This window comes from Kryptolebias marmoratus, linkage group LG3, assembly GCF_001649575.2.
Source record: "Kryptolebias marmoratus isolate JLee-2015 linkage group LG3, ASM164957v2, whole genome shotgun sequence".
Lineage (NCBI taxonomy): Eukaryota > Metazoa > Chordata > Actinopteri > Cyprinodontiformes > Rivulidae > Kryptolebias > Kryptolebias marmoratus.
In genome coordinates this window covers 24,962,129-24,979,646 of record NC_051432.1, presented here as the reverse complement: position 1 = coordinate 24,979,646, position 17,518 = coordinate 24,962,129, and the positions used below count along the sequence as shown (strand labels likewise).

At 41.6% G+C, this 17,518-nt stretch overlaps 2 protein-coding genes across 3 annotated transcripts in view; both read left to right on the top strand.

Moving 5' to 3' along the window:
- The first annotated feature begins 297 nt into the window (after window positions 1-297).
- On the top strand, window positions 298-2,474 carry acp5a (acid phosphatase 5a, tartrate resistant). Of its 2 annotated transcripts, none has more exons than XM_017416870.3 (7): window positions 298-457; window positions 581-676; window positions 884-974; window positions 1,068-1,267; window positions 1,335-1,459; window positions 1,538-1,883; window positions 1,963-2,474. In XM_017416870.3, the coding sequence occupies exons 3-7, from the start codon at window positions 884-886 to the stop codon at window positions 2,200-2,202; spliced, it is 1,002 nt and encodes a 333-aa protein (XP_017272359.1). In that variant the 5' UTR covers window positions 298-457; window positions 581-676; the 3' UTR covers window positions 2,203-2,474. The 2 variants fall into 2 exon arrangements, with proteins under 2 accessions (XP_017272359.1, XP_017272357.1); XM_017416868.3 differs by having other exon boundaries at window positions 299-457; window positions 847-974.
- A 13,776-nt stretch (window positions 2,475-16,250) lies between these two features.
- Window positions 16,251-17,518, top strand: part of syce2 (synaptonemal complex central element protein 2) — a 4,959-nt gene continuing 3,691 nt past the window's right edge. Inside the window, exons 1-2 of the mRNA XM_017416904.3 lie at window positions 16,251-16,299; window positions 17,105-17,214. Coding sequence (XP_017272393.1) covers window positions 17,140-17,214 — 75 coding nt within the window. The 5' untranslated portion in view covers window positions 16,251-16,299; window positions 17,105-17,139. The remainder of the gene's footprint in view (window positions 16,300-17,104; window positions 17,215-17,518) is intronic.

Below are 17,518 nucleotides of genomic sequence, written 5' to 3'. Positions count from 1 at the left end.
GCTGAAGTTGCTGTCAGAGGCTCATATTTTAAAGAAAAATGAAGAGATCTTAATGAATTTACAGGGGAAAATGTAAACAAAGTTAAATAATTCAAAAACAACAAAGGTTGCGAATACTAAAAGTCGTGACACGCTGTTTCCGATGGAGCCAAATGTTTTGGTTTGAGTAAAACGGCCCAAAGTTTGCAGAAGTTCGTATGTTTGGAAAAAAAGCTAAAAGCAGAACGAGAAGCGGACGAGCTCGAGCGGAGCTAAAATAAATGTTGTGTCTGGCATGTGGCACTGATGACCCCTCGGTCCCAGCTCTGAGTCAGGCTGTGAACAATGATCATGCCTCGGCGGCGTGGCCCCCCGGCGGCTCCTCCTGAGGCCGCTCCTCCTGCAGCGCTGATAAAAGACCAGGAGGAAGAGGAGCTGCGTGAGGAAGGAGGCGCCCGGAGCACACCTCTAATCAGCCGTGAGTGTTTTCTCTTTCTGTTTCTGTGCACAGGTACCAAACTTTCAAACTTCAGTGCTGACTTTCAGTATTTTTTTATTTTAGTGACTATTTGATCTTAAGTAAACATTTTCTACTTCAAAGGCTACATTAGGCAGTGACCTCTGACCCCTCAGCCCCATTGATTGGCCTCCGTCAACTCCTCCAGGGCGTGCTGCGCCAGCCACAGCTCGACGCCAGGTAAGGCTGTTTCAGTGCAACTGAAAGCGCAGAAAGAGGAAGCAGGGGCGCGCAGGCTGAGCTGCGGCTTAGCTTGTCATTCCACATTTTTTTTCTCCTGCCTCTGTTCGCACAGATCGTGACTGGCTGTCGCCACACTTCTTCTTTTTGTTGTTTTGATTTACGTTCAGGCTGGCTGTTAACCTGTCGTCTGTCTCGTCTTCGAAGATGGCGTTCACACTTTTATCCATCTTGGCAGCCACCGTCAGCGTGACTTTCTGCTTTCCGACCGTCTTTCAAGACCTGGAGGACATCGGCGGTAGATGTTAATCACAGCACGCTGACATGTCAGGAGCTTTTTTGTTTCAGTCCTGCTTCAAGTGACTTGTTTTTTGTTTCGTGCCTTAATCAGGAAACAGAACCTCCATCAAGTTCCTGGCTGTAGGCGACTGGGGAGGGGTGCCGTACCCGCCGTACGTCACCGCTGTGCAGAAGACCACGGCTAAAGAAATGAGCAAAGTAGCCGAGCAAATGGGAGCGGACTTTATTCTGGCCCTGGGCGATAACTTCTACTACAGAGGTGTGGACAGCGTCGACTCCCCGCGGTTTCAGGTCAGTCGAGTGTCTGGTGCGAGGCGATAACTTGTGAGGAAAAGCTCATCTGAGTGTCCTCCGTCAGGAAACCTTCGAGACAGTCTACACCGCCAAGTCCCTCAGAGTCCCCTGGTATGTGGTCGCTGGAAACCATGACCATGCAGGAAATGTCAAAGCTCAGATTGAGTACACTCAGAAGTCTGACAGATGGTAAGCCGCTCAGGAAGGTGACTTTTCAAAAAACAGCTTCCTGAAAGCAGTAAACTTTAACGGCTCCTTCTTTATCAGGAGATTCCCATCTTATTACTACGAGCTAAACTTCCACATCCCCAACACGGGCAAGACGCTGACCATCGTCATGCTGGACACGGTGATGCTGTGCGGCAACTCGGACGACTTTGTGGACGAGAAGCCCAGAGGACCCCTGCTCGCAGCGGAGGCGAACCGTCAGCTGGTCTGGCTGCAGGAGCGGCTGGCGCGGTCCAAAGCAGACTTCCTGTTGGTGGCGGGCCACTATCCGGTGTGGTCCGTGTCCGAGCACGGCCCCACAGAGTGTTTGCTCCAGGGCCTCCGCCCTCTGCTCCTCAAGTACAACGCCACGGCGTACCTCTGCGGTCACGATCACAACCTGCAGGTCAGCCCGGCGTTTTCGCGGCGGCCGTAAAACGTGCGCGCCCGCTTCACTTACACATAACTGCTTTGTCTCTCCGCAGTACCTGGAGGAGTCCGGGGTGGGCTACGTGGTGAGCGGCGCTGGGAACTTCCTGGATCCCGACATCCGTCACTGGAACCACGTCCCCAAAGGGTCTCTGAAGTTCTTCACGGGCCAGGCGTCGACGCTCGGAGGCTTCGTTCACGCTGAGGTCAGCAGGAACAAGCTGGTCCTGACTTTCTTCCAGGCTAAAGGAACTTCTCTGTACCGCACCGTGCTGCCCCAGAGGAAGCTCAGTTAGACACGACTCATCTGTCCTCCTGCCTTTTACTGTTCTGCTCTTTGTGTTTTAAAACGAATCAGTGCTTGTAAGATAAGTTAAATGTTTTGTAATTACTGCCTTGGTTTGACAAGGATTTATCAGAACTGCTGTTTCTAAGGACTTCTTCTTGTCAGGATTTGCACTTTGACTACAGAGCCTCCAACAAAAATCAGGTTTTCTCTGGACGAGTTTGGGGGCTTACAATAAAAATACGCCTGCTTTAAGTTATTAAAGCACCGTTATTAACCTGTTCAGTGTTTTTCCTTTGTCTCATCGCACAGCCTGATCAGGAACAGCTTTGACTTTTCCTAGCTGCATCTCGTAAACAATATTTGAAAAAGAAACGAATGGAAATCGATGGAATTTTGACAGAAACGATGAGGAAAAGCCAACCCTGTTTGGAGCTCCGTGGCTCATGCAGAAGGAACGATATTTAAAATCTAAACGGGTCGCAGAAAGTTGTGACTTTCCATACAGTTTATATATCAAAATGAAGGCATTCTTTTTAGCTTGGATCATAACAAAGTTCCAGTATATTGGACGTTTGGGTCGTGGCCGTGTTGGCTTTTCTAGTCTACTGTAAAATAAATTGTTCACCTGCTGCTTTCAAAGTGCAGCTCGGGACAAATAACTTAGCAGCATAAACTTTGTTCACTTTGCAAGTTTGTTTCTGCATGAATGTTCCCAACTTCTGCGCCAAATATTAAACAGGATGAAGTTTATGTGGCTTTGATTTCCCACCTGATCTCTGATCCATTCTGTGCACCAGGCTCTGATGTTGTATTAGCATAAATTATCCTCATTTGCATCTGAGCCAAGTTGATTTCGGTTTATTGTTTTTACAACGCATTATTGAACTTTCTCACAAGCTTTTCTTGTGACCATATGGGCTTCTTTAATCAGCGAGTCGGGATCATTTAAATGCAAATACCTCCCGTCTGCAGCAGATGGGAGGTATTTGCATTTAAACTTCCTGCAGTAAACCCCCAACATCTGGTCACAAGACAGTGTAAGAAAAGTAGAAGTGGTTTAAACTATCGGTTGCTTTTGCACCAGAGGACCAAATGTAGTGTTCACAACCAGGTGCAAACTATTTCTGAGCCTCGGAAATAAATCGGATCAGGTTCGGACAAAAAATAGAAACCAGTTTGACTGCTCAGAGCAAAGTAAGGTCATCCCGCAGCAACGACTCGTGCTCTGCAGCCGAAAAATGTTGCTTTAAAAACACGAGTCTGTCAGCTGTCAGCTGACACGGGCACGCGTGGTTTCCCTACGTCAGTAAGCAGGTTCTTACTGTCTGCTCAGATTCAACCAAACTGACTGAACAGTAAAGACGATGACCAGAAATATGAGCTAAACCAACTGAGGAGGGTTTGAGAGTAAAGAGGTGGAATAAACTACTTCAGCTGTCAGAATTCATCAGGTTATCAATCAATCAGCATTTATTTATCTCTACTTCGCTACAGGAAAGTTAAAAACAATACAAAAATGCCAGAGTGCCATGAAGTACTAAAAGCCTGCCTGAATGATTAGATTTAAAAAGGGCCAGATCAGTGATGGAGTCCTGAGGTGGTTCCACGGTCCCGGTGAGGCGACCCAAAAGGCCCGGTTTGAGTTTCGACTCGGGGACAAACAGTAAAGATGTATTAGTTAATCTTAAGGTCCTCTCATGCTCACGGGAAGCCACTAGATCAGATAAATAAGGTGAGGTAAGATGGTTAAGAGCTTTAAAAGTGAACAATAAAAGTTTAAAATCAGCTCTGGAGAGAAAAACGAAACGGTGGTGACGTGATCACGTCTGGGAGGGTTGGTTAGGAGTTTTGTTTCGAGCTGAAGGCGGGTGATGGAGGACAGAGTTTATCAAACTATAGATCCTTGTCAAACGTCACCCCTGCTACTCGGCTGATTAAATCCGAAGCAGAAAGATCCACAAACAGCAGCTGCAGAGTCGGATCACTTTCTTTTTATGTTTATTTTGTTTTAACATTCAGCTGAAGTTGTCAATGTCCAAATATCCCAAGGCTTTTTAATGATTCGTTCTATTTATTTCAGCTTTGTGGGTTAACAACAAAGCAAAACATGCATTTTAAGAAATGAAAACTTCAGTATAACTTTTATTAAGCACCCAGCTGTAAAAGGAGCTGAAATAATCTGACTATCAGGTCTTTAAATGTGGATTTTTAGCCCTTTTCTGCTCATCATACAGGAGGGCTGACTGCTGCTGAAGGGCAGGATGGGACACGACTTCCACGGCTCTTTTTTTTCCGTCACAGAATGGCCTGGCCTGCCAACAGCGGATTAGGCAGAACGACAGCAGATTGGCAGCTGATGCGTCCGCGATAAACTAAGCCAACCAACGACAATTAACCTGACAGGAAGGCAGAAACGCACAACCAGCTGTTTATTATCTGTTCCCTGATCATTTCCTGATCTCTCACAAACATAAAATCCATTCTTTAATATAAGTTTAATGGCAAAGTTGTCTGTTTTTTTCAGCCTGTGCTTTCTGTGGTCTTAACTAAAGGCTATTATAAGGGAACTGACTGCAGGTGAGGGGGATCCAGATCCAATTAGGATGAATTTCAGGCTGTTAGTGTAATGCACCATCAGACTGAGAGCTGGACTGACAGATCTCAGCCAATACTAAAGAAGTTGGCTGAGGTAATCTGGGGATAGAGGCCAGGTGAGGTTAATTTATTTCTGACTTACGTAAATCCACCGCAGACCTGAAGAAAACCCCAACAGGCTGCGTATCGTGTCTCTTACTAATGATTAGACAATATCTAAACTAAGACTGCTTCTCTGTAAGAGAGAATTTCACCCTCAGCAGGCCCTGAAGGCATTCACAGTCATTTATCAGCAAGTTCCCCTCAACTTTTTAATTTAGCTGATTGTACGTCATCCTTCTTTTCATTTAGCTGATGTTTTTTGGTTTTCAGCCCAAAAAACAACTAAAAGAGACCTAGAGACACTGCATTTTCTGTGAATGCCGAGGGATGTCGAAGAATACATTTATAATTGAATTGTGAAGTTAAAAAAAGCAGAACAAAAGTTAAAATTAACAGGACTTATGGAGCATAAGAGGACATAATAAGAGCAGTGTTGAATGAACTGAAGAGATCTCAGTCTGTTTCTATGGAGAAAACTTTAGTAAATGAAGTTAAATAATTCAAAATGAATAGAAGTTATAAACACTAAAAGTCGTTGATCGAGACGAACATTTTGGTACGCGAATGTTTAAAATAGGACAACGTATGCAGGAGTAGTTTGGTTGCAAAAAAAAACAAAAGAACAAAAGGAAAACAGCGGTGTGATCGCTAAGTCATCATTCATACTATTAACAGCCCGTCAGACAAATGTTCAGAGTTGTTTGGTTTAGATAAGCGCTGACTCACCAGTCAGGTGACATCAACAAAAAGGAACAACTTGACTTTACTCCAGCAGCGCCAGACAAAGGTCAAAACGAGTCAAGCTGAAGGAAAAACATGACAGTACGCTTTATTTTAATATCACGTTGTATGTCAGACACTTCTGTCTAGTCAGCTGATAATAAATGTTGCCTATAATCAGGTTTTTGCTGCTTTTAGTTTCAATAAGAGTAAACCAGTCAGATAAAAACAACAAAATGAGTTTGGCTTGTTTTTGTGCAGCTGGTTGAAACCAAACATCTTCTAACTGTTGCATCCAACAAGTCTGCAGTTTTCAGTCGATGTATTGATCAACACCCCCCCGACCCCTCTGACCCAGGTTCGGAGACGTGTGGCTCCATATTTTATATTTTACCACCTGCCACCAAACGTACAATCTGCGCAGCAGTAATCCTGTCCTCACGGCTGTTCCAAAATGAAGAGAACAGCTAATCCGAAAAAGCCTCTTGACTGATTAGCACCAATAAAAAAATTAGTTCCCATGTGGACTCACTCTTTCACTCATTTTCTGTTTTTGCTGTGACCTGTTCAGGATCTTTGGGGGGTTTTAGACCAGAACCTTTATTAGTAGTTGATGGGTGAGAGTCAGGGTTTGTTGTGCCACCTACATAAAGTAATCAGTTATTTCTTAATGCTTAATTACTGTTCTTGTTAACATCATGCTGACAGGACGACTTCAATCTTCCTGCAGCAACTACAGACAGTCTATGGTAACAATACTGACACTCATGCATAGTGAGTATATAAATATATATAAAATCAAAGTGGGGGACTGGCAGGGCTAAGATCCTGTGGGACTTCCACATCCAGACTGACAAACAGGTGATGGCTAACCAACCGGACATTGTGGTGATAGAGAAGATACAGAAGAAAGCAGTGGTGATAGATGTAGCAGACTGTAACAGCAGGAAGGAAAGGAAGAAGATGGAGAAACACCAAGAGCTGAAAGAGAAAATAGAGAAGTTGTGGAAAGTCGAGGGCCTCAGTGGTACCAGTGGTCATCGGAGCACTCAGTGCTGGAAGAGTGGCTCCAACAGATCCCAGGAACAACCTCAGAGATCTCTGTCCAGTCCTAGGAACAGCTAAGATACTGAGGAGAACCCTGAAGCTCCCAGGCCTCTGATAGAGAACCCAAGCTTGAAGTGAAAGTGGAACAAAGAGGGCAAGATGGAGCCAGGTGGCCAGCCTCAGCCCCACCTAAACAAAAAATAATAATTTTATTTGCTCCACAAAGTAGTTCCTTCTAATAAACAACGTGAATTACTTAACTTGCTGTTTTGTTCTTTTGTGTTTCTCAACTATTTAGACTGTCTTAAAAGGAATTTAAAATGGTTTTTGGTGATTCATTTTCAGCTTTTTACCCATTTGTTGTTATGAGGCGGGACGGGTCGGTGCCCCCCATTCCTCAGATTTATCTCACCCAATTTTAACTTTCTTAATTTGGAGTACTGCTGTGGAAATATTACTTCAAATTAAAGCTATGTACCTATCTATTTATTTTTTAGCAGTTAAGATTATAAATACTCCCATTTCTGAGCGGGTTGATGTGGGAGGTGTCCGTCTTTCTGGTTTAATTTTCAGACGGGACGGTTTCTGACAACCTGGACCCACCGGAGAGGAAAAAAGGCAACAACTTTGTGCACAAAAAAAACAAAAACACAAATATAAACTAACATTTTATCCAACTTTTTTTTTTTTTCACAGAAAATTTAACATAAATTGTAAAAATTTGTGCAGTTTGTGACTCGGAAAACTTGTGTTTGACTAATATTTGTCCTACGGATTATTAAAGTAACATAATATAATATTTATGGATCTGCAACAACTCCATTTTTCTCCTTCTACAACTAGTCCAATCCTATTGGTCTGAACAGGCTCCGCAGTTTTATAATTGGTTTGAAAACAAGTAGGAAACTCCCCCAAAAGGAGGAGGAGCCATGAAGATTTTTAAAAAATTTTCCAGGAGAAAAATAAATAGGAGCAGTAACATAACTAATAAAATAACATTTTTTGTTTGTTTTGCTTTGTGAGAAAAGAGGAACTTTAATTAAAATGATCACACAAGGAAATCAAACTTCTTTAACTTGTTTTAGTCTCAGAAGTGTCAAACAGTGTTTTTCTTCCTGTACCGTATAAATACAATGTAGTTCGTTTCACATTTCTGTAATTTTACTCAATGAATGGACAATAACTCGGTTTTTATGACCTAAATTAATACAATTTATCAGATTTTTTAAACCTTCCATTCATGCACACCTGCACACATTTAATATCAAAAATATTTTTTTTAATTTATGCTGTAAATTCAAAGATTATATTGGTATATTTGTTTGCTGCTGCCTTTAGGAAGTGTTTGCACTCAAGATGAGTCTTGAGTAAACTTTGTTTCGTTATATTTTGTTTCCTCCTTGTGCTTCACATCCTGTCCTTACTGTCACATTTGCAACATTTTATGCAAAATAAGCTGTTGCTGCATTTCAACGAACCCGCTCCCGTCTTCCTTCAACAGTTTCTGCTTCCGATCTGAACCCTGTCAGTCCGACTCGGACGCTAAGATCCTGAAGTTTATCCTCCCAGATTTGGATGTCATCTAATTCTGCAGCTCTAAAGTAATAAAAGGTTGTTTCCCGTGCCAGGCTGTTCGCCTAATCTTCTCACCCTAATCTCCATCCCTCACTAAACGTTCAGGCACTCAGGTTTCCACAGATGGGATGAGCAATGTCAGCTCAATGAGAGCTCATCGAAACGAGAAGAATTTAAAAAAAAAAGACTTCATCAATACGGGATGAAGATGAGAAACTGGTGGAACAACACAAATTAAAGGGTCTGTAATGTAAAAATGTGTGCGTGTTGCCTTCATGTGCTTTCAGCATCTCTGGATTTTTGCACCTCAGCCAGGATCCCGCCTAAAATGGACCCTGAAATCTGTTATTTTGTGTTGCATAACGATGTTTATTTAACGCCAACAAGCAACAACGATCCTTGCAGTTTAATTACATAAAATCCCACATCGGAGATGATCTGAGGGAAAATTAAATCAGTTTACCTTTGTTCGCCACCAAACCCTCCCAATTCCTTCAGAAACTGACTTTGTTACATTTACCGCACTTATAATATTTTCCCCTTCAACAGAGACGTGCTTTGAGTCCTTATCACACAGTTACCTTAAAGTGGTCACCTCAACTAATTGAATCAACTTCATCCCTGCAAGTTTAGATCGATCCTCTTAAAGACTGGAGATATTTTTAGTGTCAGAATAGGACTGTGTCAGCAAAAGTTACGTGATGTAAAAGTTCAACACATCCCTTTGCTCTCTTTTAGGATTCATATTCATGTGTATTTTACATGAAAGGAGTCATTCATTAAAAGCTTTAAGATGAAATTTTAACCCAGCAGAGCTGATTGAGGTCAGTATTCTTCCTAACAACCAAACATGAGATAATTATACGACCCAAATTAGAAAGGAATTGGGACGCTGTGTAAAATGTAAATAAAACCTGAATGCAACGATCTCATAAACACATATTTTATTTACAATTAAACATAGTAAACACATCAAATGTTTAAACTAAGAAATTAGAATTTTCTTTTGGGGAAAAATAAGATAATTTTGAATTTTATGGCGGCAGCACGTCTCAAAAAAGTTGAGACAGGAGCAACAAAATGCTGTAAAAATAAATGTTTCTAATAAGAAACAACTGGAGGAGCTTTTTACAACTAATTATGTTAACTGGCAACAGGTCAGTAAGAGGACTGGGTATAAAAACAGCATTTTAGACAAACTAAATCTGTCTGAAGTAAAGATGGACAGAGGTTCACCAATCTGTAGAAACCTCTGAGGTCAAAGGTCAAGGCTGGATGTTGGTGACCAGGTTCTGGTTCTGTTCTGCTCGGAACACTTCCACAGATCATCATCTGTAAACACAGTTCACCGTGCCGTCCACAAATGCTGCTTAAAGCTCTATCAGGCAAAGAAGAAGCCAGATGTGAACAGATGTGTCTCCTCTGGACCAAAGAGGAGAACTGTTCTGAGATCTGACGGGTCCAAACCATCCAGCCTGCCTCTCTGATGGTATGGGGGTGCATTAGTGCCTCTAACGAACAGTTTATACAAGCTATAGAACATCTGCTCCCATCAATCAGAGACAACTCAGGACTGTTGAACAGTGGGAATCCTCTACAGACAGAATGGGACAACATTCCCTATAAAACCTCCAGCAGCTGCTCTCCTCGGGTTCTAGATGTTTACAGACTGATGGGAGAAGAAGAGGAGATGCTTCACAGCAGTAAACATGATTTTGTACCAACATTTTTAAAGGTGTGTTGCTACCGTAAAATTCAAAATTGTCTTATTTTTTCCTAAAATTTGTACATTTTTTTAGTTTAAACAGTTAAGTTTATTATGTTCCATTGTGAATAATATATGGATTTAAGAGATGTGCAAATCATTGCATTTCCTTTTTGTTTACATTTTACACAATGCCCCAACTTTTTCATGTAATTTGTACATGAGCATTAATTTAAGTTTACACCATATATTCCCAAACGTATTCCCTGACCCATCCAAATCATTAAATTCAGGTGCTTCAATCACTTCCGTGGCCACAGGTGTATAAAATCAAGCATGTAGACGTGCAGACTGCTTCTACAACCATTTGTGAAAGAATGGGTCACTCTCAGGAGCTCAGTAGCCACCTGAGCAACAAGTCCAGTCTCAATGTCCCCCTCTACTAAATATTCCACAGTCAGGTGTCAGTGGTTTTATAACAAAGTGGAAGCGATTGGGAATGACAGCAACTCGGCCACGAAGTGGTAGATCAGGTAAAATCACAGAGCGGGTTTAGCGAATGCTGAAGCTCATGGTGCTCAGAGGTCACCAACGTTCTGCAGAGTCAACAGCTGCAGACCTCCAGACTTCATGTGGCCTTCAGATCAGCTCAGGAACAAAGAGCGGAGAGTTTCATGGAATGGGTTTCCATGGCAACAGCTGCATCCAAGCCTCACATCACCAAGGGCAAAGCGTTGGATGCTGCGGTGGAAAGCACGCCGCCACTGGACTCTAAAGCAGTGGAGACGTGTCCTCTGGAGAGACGAGTCTGGGTTCGGCTGCTGCCAGGAGAACGGTTCTTGTCTGACTGCATTGAACCAAGAGTAAAGTTTGGTGGAGGGAGAATCATGGTGTGGGGTTGTTTCTCAGGAGCTGGGCTCGACTCAGTCGGGCTTAGTTTCAGACATTCTGGACAACGTCACGCTCCCAGCTCTGTGGGAACAGTTTGGGGACGACCCCTTCCTGTTCCAACATGGCTGCACACCAGAGCACAAAGCAAGGTCCATAAAGACGTGGATGTGGAAGAACCTGACTGGCCTGCTCAGAGTCCTGACCTCAACCTGATAAAACATCTTTGGGATGATTAGAGCAGAGACTGAGAGACAGGCCTTCTGTCCAACATCAGAGTCTAACAAATACGCTTCTGGAAGAATGGTCCAAAATTCCCATAATCTCTCCTAAACCTGTGGAACCAGAAGAGCTGAAGCTGTTATAGAAGCAGAGTGGGCCAACATCATAATAAACCCTATGGATTAATAACGGGATGTCACTCCAGTTCATATGCGTCTGAAGTGTACTTTTGGCAATATAGTGTATGCTGTCACAAGCTTTTCAGACTCATTTGATGTTCGGTGAGTCAGATAAAAGTCCTACATCCAAATAAAAGCGTCAGTTCGACTGATTTGAAAGCTGGGTTTGGCAGAAGAAAGATCACCGCTCTGCCTTGGCACAAATCCACCTGGAAAACAACAAATGAAGGCAGTCAAGCCGATTATCCCAAGCGCCGCTCAAGTTCGAGTCCTGAAAACGTTTATCGGTTGTTTCCTTATACTGGATGTCAGTTGTTCCAAAGGACGTGGATCCACGGTTACAAACTGATTCAGTCACTGTTTGCATGTCTTCAGTTTGATGGAGAGGAGCAACGAATGAAGTGAAGTCCTTCCCCCGGTGCCTCAGGCGACGCTCTCCTTCGGGAGTGGCTGGCTGTGGGGAGGGCTGACCATGCTGAGGGAGGTGGGGAAGAACGAAGGTATGTACGGGATGACAGACATCAGCGGGCTGCCCAGCGGGCTCTCGTGTGGGGGCGTCATGGGGATGATGATGTCGTCCTGGTCCCACACGTGGAAGGCGTTGGGGTGGGAGAGAGTCAGAGCTGGTGGCATGTGGAGGGGGTTGACTCCCTCCATCTCGGCGTCCTTTTTCAGCTCGTCTTCAGCCGGGCCCAGCAGACAGTCTGCGGGGGGGAAGAAAGGAGGACGGATAAAAGAACGGTCCCAAAACTGATCCTTCAGTAGAGCTTCTCCTTCTCCTTCTTATTTTAACCATTATCAAAACCTTCAGCTCGACTGGATTAATGTGATACGACTTTTGGTTTTTGTAACATTTGTGCTTTTTAAAATATTTAACTTTATTTAAAATTAAATTCCACATAGAAACACTGAGATCTCTTCCAGATTTGCTCTTTTAATGTCGTCTTATGTTCCATAAATCCTGTTAATTTAGTTTTTAGCTACTTTTTTGTTGATTTTAACTTTTTTTCTGCTTTTTTAACTTTACAGTTCAATTAAAAATGTATTTTTATCTCATCATCTCTGAAATAAACTTTAGTAAAGTTGCTCTGTTTATGTTTTATACTTTTAGATCCAGTTTTTTTAGCTATCATTTTGCTGCTTTTAGTTTAGCTAATTTTTTGTTTTTCTATCTACGTTGCTAAATTTATCTTTAGCTTCTGTTTTGGTCATTTGAGCTACCGTTCTGCTGGTTTTACTTTTAGCTTGTTCTCTGCTCATTTCAGCCTCTATTTTGCACATTTTATGTCCTTTACCTTCTCTTCTCCTTGTTTTCGTTTGAACATCTCAGTTTCGGCTTCTTCAGCAATTTTCAGCTGTCATGTTCTGTGAAAATGCAGTTTTTTCTAGTTTTCCTCCGTCTTTTATTTTAATTTCATCCAGAAAAACAATCCCAGATTCAGTTTATTTCAACTCTGCTGTAGGATCTGTTATAATGAGAGGATTAGAGTACGTACTTCACCAGCCTCTGTCATATTAAAAGCAAAAATTATTAATAAATTTAAACTTTTAACAGAAAAAACAAATACTGAACAGACATAACTTATTAGCTAAGGTCACAAAGACTACACTCATTAATTATATGCACAAACTGTTATAGCACACCCACCTCAGTCTTCTATTAGACCTCTTCATTTAGTTAAAAATTAAAAAGTGGGTTTATGTGAAGAAGTTATTAGTAGTCAGCATCTTACCTGCAGTAGACCACAGTTAGAACAAGCTCAGTTTTTAGTATCAGGGAGAAATTCTCATAAAGAAGCTAATAGTTGATTTGGCTGGATTTGGCTTTGAGATTTCAGACCTTATTTTAGATGACTAAAAACAGAAACCAGTTTGGCTAGCCATTAGCTTGACCCCTCCATCAGAGTTTCTTATTTGAAAAAAAAAAAAGCCAAACTATCCCTTTAACAATCCTCTGAAAGATGGTATGATGTTGTACAGAAAGCGATCTCAGTTCAGGACAGGACAACCAAAGGCTTGACTGTGAAAGGAGCTGAATTCACCTGAATATATTTACTGATTAGTCGTCCATTTGAGCCTGTTTGTGGAGTTTATCCGAGGTGAAATCAGGTGAGTGGCACGGCACATCCTGGATAAATCAGCCGACACGAGGCCAACGCAGAGCCACACGACAAACCACGCACCAACTTTTCTTTAGATATTTAACAGGTTTAAATATGCTTACTACATAAAAGCCACAGCCAGGATTTCATCTGGAGACTGTAGTGAGAGATTTGGATTTTCTGTCCTCATTAAAACTCTGATTCGATCCTAAAAACTAATCTTTAAATACCTCAAACCCAAACTAAAGTCAGCCCTACCATTTTAATGTTTGAGCACAGACGGCACAAAGCTAAATGCCTCATTAGCTCGCGCTCAGGTCAAGAAGAATTATGGTGTGCGGCTTGTGACTGACTCCAGTACCTGTTATATCCAGCATGAGATCTTTAATGAGATGACCGACGATAGCGTACGCCACGGCAACCACGACCAGGGCAGCCATGAGGAGGTACAGAACTGATTTGGGTAATTGGATGAGGTCTCTGGGCGGGGGCTTGTACTGCTTGTACAGAGGCTCCACGTTCTGCACCAGAAACTGGAACGACTGCGCCTCAGCATCCGTGTCGTTGAAGCTGTCCATGTTTCCAGAGCAGGAGCTTCCTCGTCCTCCGCTGACGAGCGATTGCCCCAATGCATTCAGAGGAAAACGACGACCAGTTTGAGGAGCTGTTTCTTCCTAAAACGGAAACAGTATTTGCAAGTTTATGTTTTAAAAGTTAGAATATTTCGAATAATAAATACATAAATCCACCCACCTTTCAAGGAAGTCTCATTTCTCTAACAGACATCTTCCTTTCTCAAACTGAACCGCGGTTTTATCTTCTAAACCAATCTCCAAGAGGCGCTGTGACATTTCCAGCAGTCTTCTGTTACGCTGTTACCTCTGCGCTGACATAATCCAGACTGTGGACAGAGGACAGAGAGACAGAGAGAGGAAGGAAGGAACGGATTATGTCCAACCGCACCAGAGATCAATCAGCACCTCATCCCAATCCTCTCCCAGCCTGCAGGGTAGTAGGAGAACTTTTTAATCCACGGCAATCTCATGTGTGTTGCCTCCACCTTAATGCTCACATGGAAGCTTCCTCGTGTCTTTGAATTAAACTGAAAACGAATGATGATGTAAATAGATTTAAATGTAATGAAAAGCAGTGCAAAAAACAAACAAACTGCTGGGTCATTAAAGTCCTTGACTGTATGATTTGGAGGCAGCTGAGCTCAGGAACAGCAGTAGCTTACATAATTGAATTAACCATAATTGAATAACCCTTGGATAATCCCCAAAGGGGAATTGTGTTATTAATGCCCGCCGCCAAAAGGCGAAGGCAGAGAGATAATGTTTCCGCCCGTGCCTGTGTGTGTTACCAAAGCATGTCACGAACCACTGGGCATATTTTAAGGAAGCTTTTAAGAAAGTGATCATCGGATGTACAATTTAGGGGTCAACCCAGTTTAAAGTGGCCAAAACACACACAAAAATGGCTGTAACTGTAGGATTTGGCGTTTTAGTAGCTGAGACGGATCGTCAACACAAGTTTGAAGCGCTAACAGATCAAATTAACTATTTGGATTCAACTCTTCCTGTCTATAAACGTATACTATACCCCCCCACACACACACACACACCTCGACGATAAAAAACGTGGACCGAGTCTCCCAGCTAGCAGCTCAATGTCCAAGGTACAGAAATACACAACATCTGTAAACAGGCGCTACAATCGATTCTTCTTTTGTCCACAGTCTGAGAATCAGTCAGTAACCCGCTGGAGTCTCTGCTCCCGGAGAACGCATTGTTTTATTTTATATTCCTGCTTCGTCCTCGAACTGAGGATTACAAAACTTTAACCTAATTTACCAGAGACTTTCACTTCCCCTGTCCTGCTTTCTGTTGGACTCTGATTCCAGACATCAGCTGGACTTTAAAAAGCTCCTCTTTCCCTGATTCACTCATTCATCATTCAATTAAAAACCTTTCATTCCTTGAAGGAATGCATATCGCCCGCCACCTTTCATGCCACAGCAATAAACTTATACCATCTTACGTTATATCTCATATAACATTGTGAGACGTCACGCTCTCAGCTACTATCACATCCAATCTCACCTCAGTATCTGTAAAACTGACATGTTTGTGTTGGTGGATGTCAATTAGTTGTAGCAGCCATCTTGAATTGGATTGGCTCAGTTGTAAACATGAGAGTTTCATTAAAATCTGTCTCGTGATTAAATGATTTATTTATTTATTAAATGATTTCTCGTGATTTATTTTGCTAACAGACAAACAGAATTAACTCCAAATGCTAAAATATTAAGGATATCGAGCAATGCGTGGTGCTCGGAGTATGTGTTGAGCATGACCTTCAGCTACTACAACACCAAATTTTAGCTCTATATCTGTAAAACTGGCTGAGTTTTGGCCGTTTTTGTGTGCACTAAGGTTGATTAGCTGGAGTAGCCATCTTGAATTGAACTAACTCCAAGAGTTAATGAGCAGTAGACATACATCCAATGATTAATTCCTGTAAGTTTCATTAAAATCAGTCCAGTGGTTTATGGGATATTTATAATAGACAGACAAAGTTGACCCCAAATAGTTAAAATATAAAGTTTTAAATGAATAAAAACACAATTTAACCAGATCTATTCCAACAGGCTGCCATTAATAACCAGTTATATAAATTATACTGTAGTAATCTGTAGTACAGCAGAAAAATATTACATAAAATAAAACAATGATTTATAAGTTTCTGTTTAAAATTATCTTTTAAAAAGCACCAATGAATGATTTTTTTATGACTGAAACTAAATACTAAAACAAAAAAAGTGTTCTAATGCTTAAAAATCCAGTTAAATTTAATTAGGTTATAAATAATACTAAGTTAATGTAATAATGACTTATAATTTAAAAAAAAAACAGGACAGCAGCTCAGAGGATAACTTGGAGGTGTGGTGCTACTTGGCTGCTAGCTTGGTGAGTCAATATCTTCACATTTTACCTAAAAACACACAAAAAACAAATACTTTTAGCTAACAACATACAAGTACACATATTATATATAGTATTAGAGTTGCATTTGTAAAAATGTATCGAAAAGGAGGAGTTTTAGCCTCATTATCTTTGGAAAACTAACAGGAGGGTTAGCTTCAGCTAGCAAGACGTTAGCATCACAAGCTAGTTCAGAGTTAGCTGCATTTCTTCTGAAACAGACAAAAATGTTTGACTGTTTGACTTTGCGATTTTTATTTTTATTTACTGAAGTCATTGATTTTTTAAACACATTAAGTAATGTACATGACAAGGTTTACTTTGTGCTTTGCTACATTTAACGCCAAAAAAGAGCGAAATTAAGAAATTAGAAGGTGTTAGCTTAGGCTAATGCATTTGTTAGCCGTGAGGAACTGATTCAAAGGTTATATTTTAGGATAAATAAACAGGAAAATTAATAATTAAATGAACAAAGATATATGTACTTTTTATCATATATGACAGTAGTGGATTCATGTTGAAAGGTACTTCATAAAATACACAGTTGAACTAGTTTCAAGGTTAAATCGTGAATGTTGAATTTAAATTATAATAAAATATGCTATTAGATTTATAATTAAATAAATACAGAAATTCAATAGAATTTTAAATACTTTGGGATTATTACAAGATCCAATTTGGCTTATTTTAGTTCAGTTTGTTTACAGGATTTAGCTCCAGTTCACAACAAAGTCATTTTGTGGCTTTATTTATCAACTTTTTAATTTTTTTTTACATATTTTTGACCCAGAGCAGATTCAGTCCTGCAGACACAGACGGACCAAAATGGATTTCTTCTTCGAGGACCTTCCATCCACCTCACAGTCCACTCCTAAGAAAGGACAAGGAGATTGTCTGGCGGTAATATGTCATTAAAATGGGAGTTTTTAACAGAAATGTGGTTTTATGATCTGTGTTAGATATTCTCTCCCTGGGCTGACACCTTATCGTGGTGGAGGGGTTTGAGTGTCCCAATGATCCTAGGAGCTATGCTGTCAGGGGCTTCATGCCCCTAGTAGGGTCACCCAAGGCAGACAGGTCCTAGGTGAGGGGCCAGACGAAGTGCAGCCCGAAGACCCCTTATGATGAACATAAATATTGAACACAGTGTTCCCTCGCCCGGACGCGGGTCACCGGGGCCCCACTCTGGAGCCAGGCCTGGAGG

Bases quoted from the DNA above. Each gene is read 5' to 3' on its own strand.
- acp5a (XM_017416870.3), top strand. From the start codon at position 884: ATGGCGTTCACACTTTTATCCATCTTGGCAGCCACCGTCAGCGTGACT. The intron at 1,268-1,334 runs GTCAGTCGAGTG...GTCCTCCGTCAG, and splicing joins TCGACTCCCCGCGGTTTCAG to GAAACCTTCGAGACAGTCTA. The intron at 1,460-1,537 runs GTAAGCCGCTCA...CTTCTTTATCAG, and splicing joins ACTCAGAAGTCTGACAGATG to GAGATTCCCATCTTATTACT.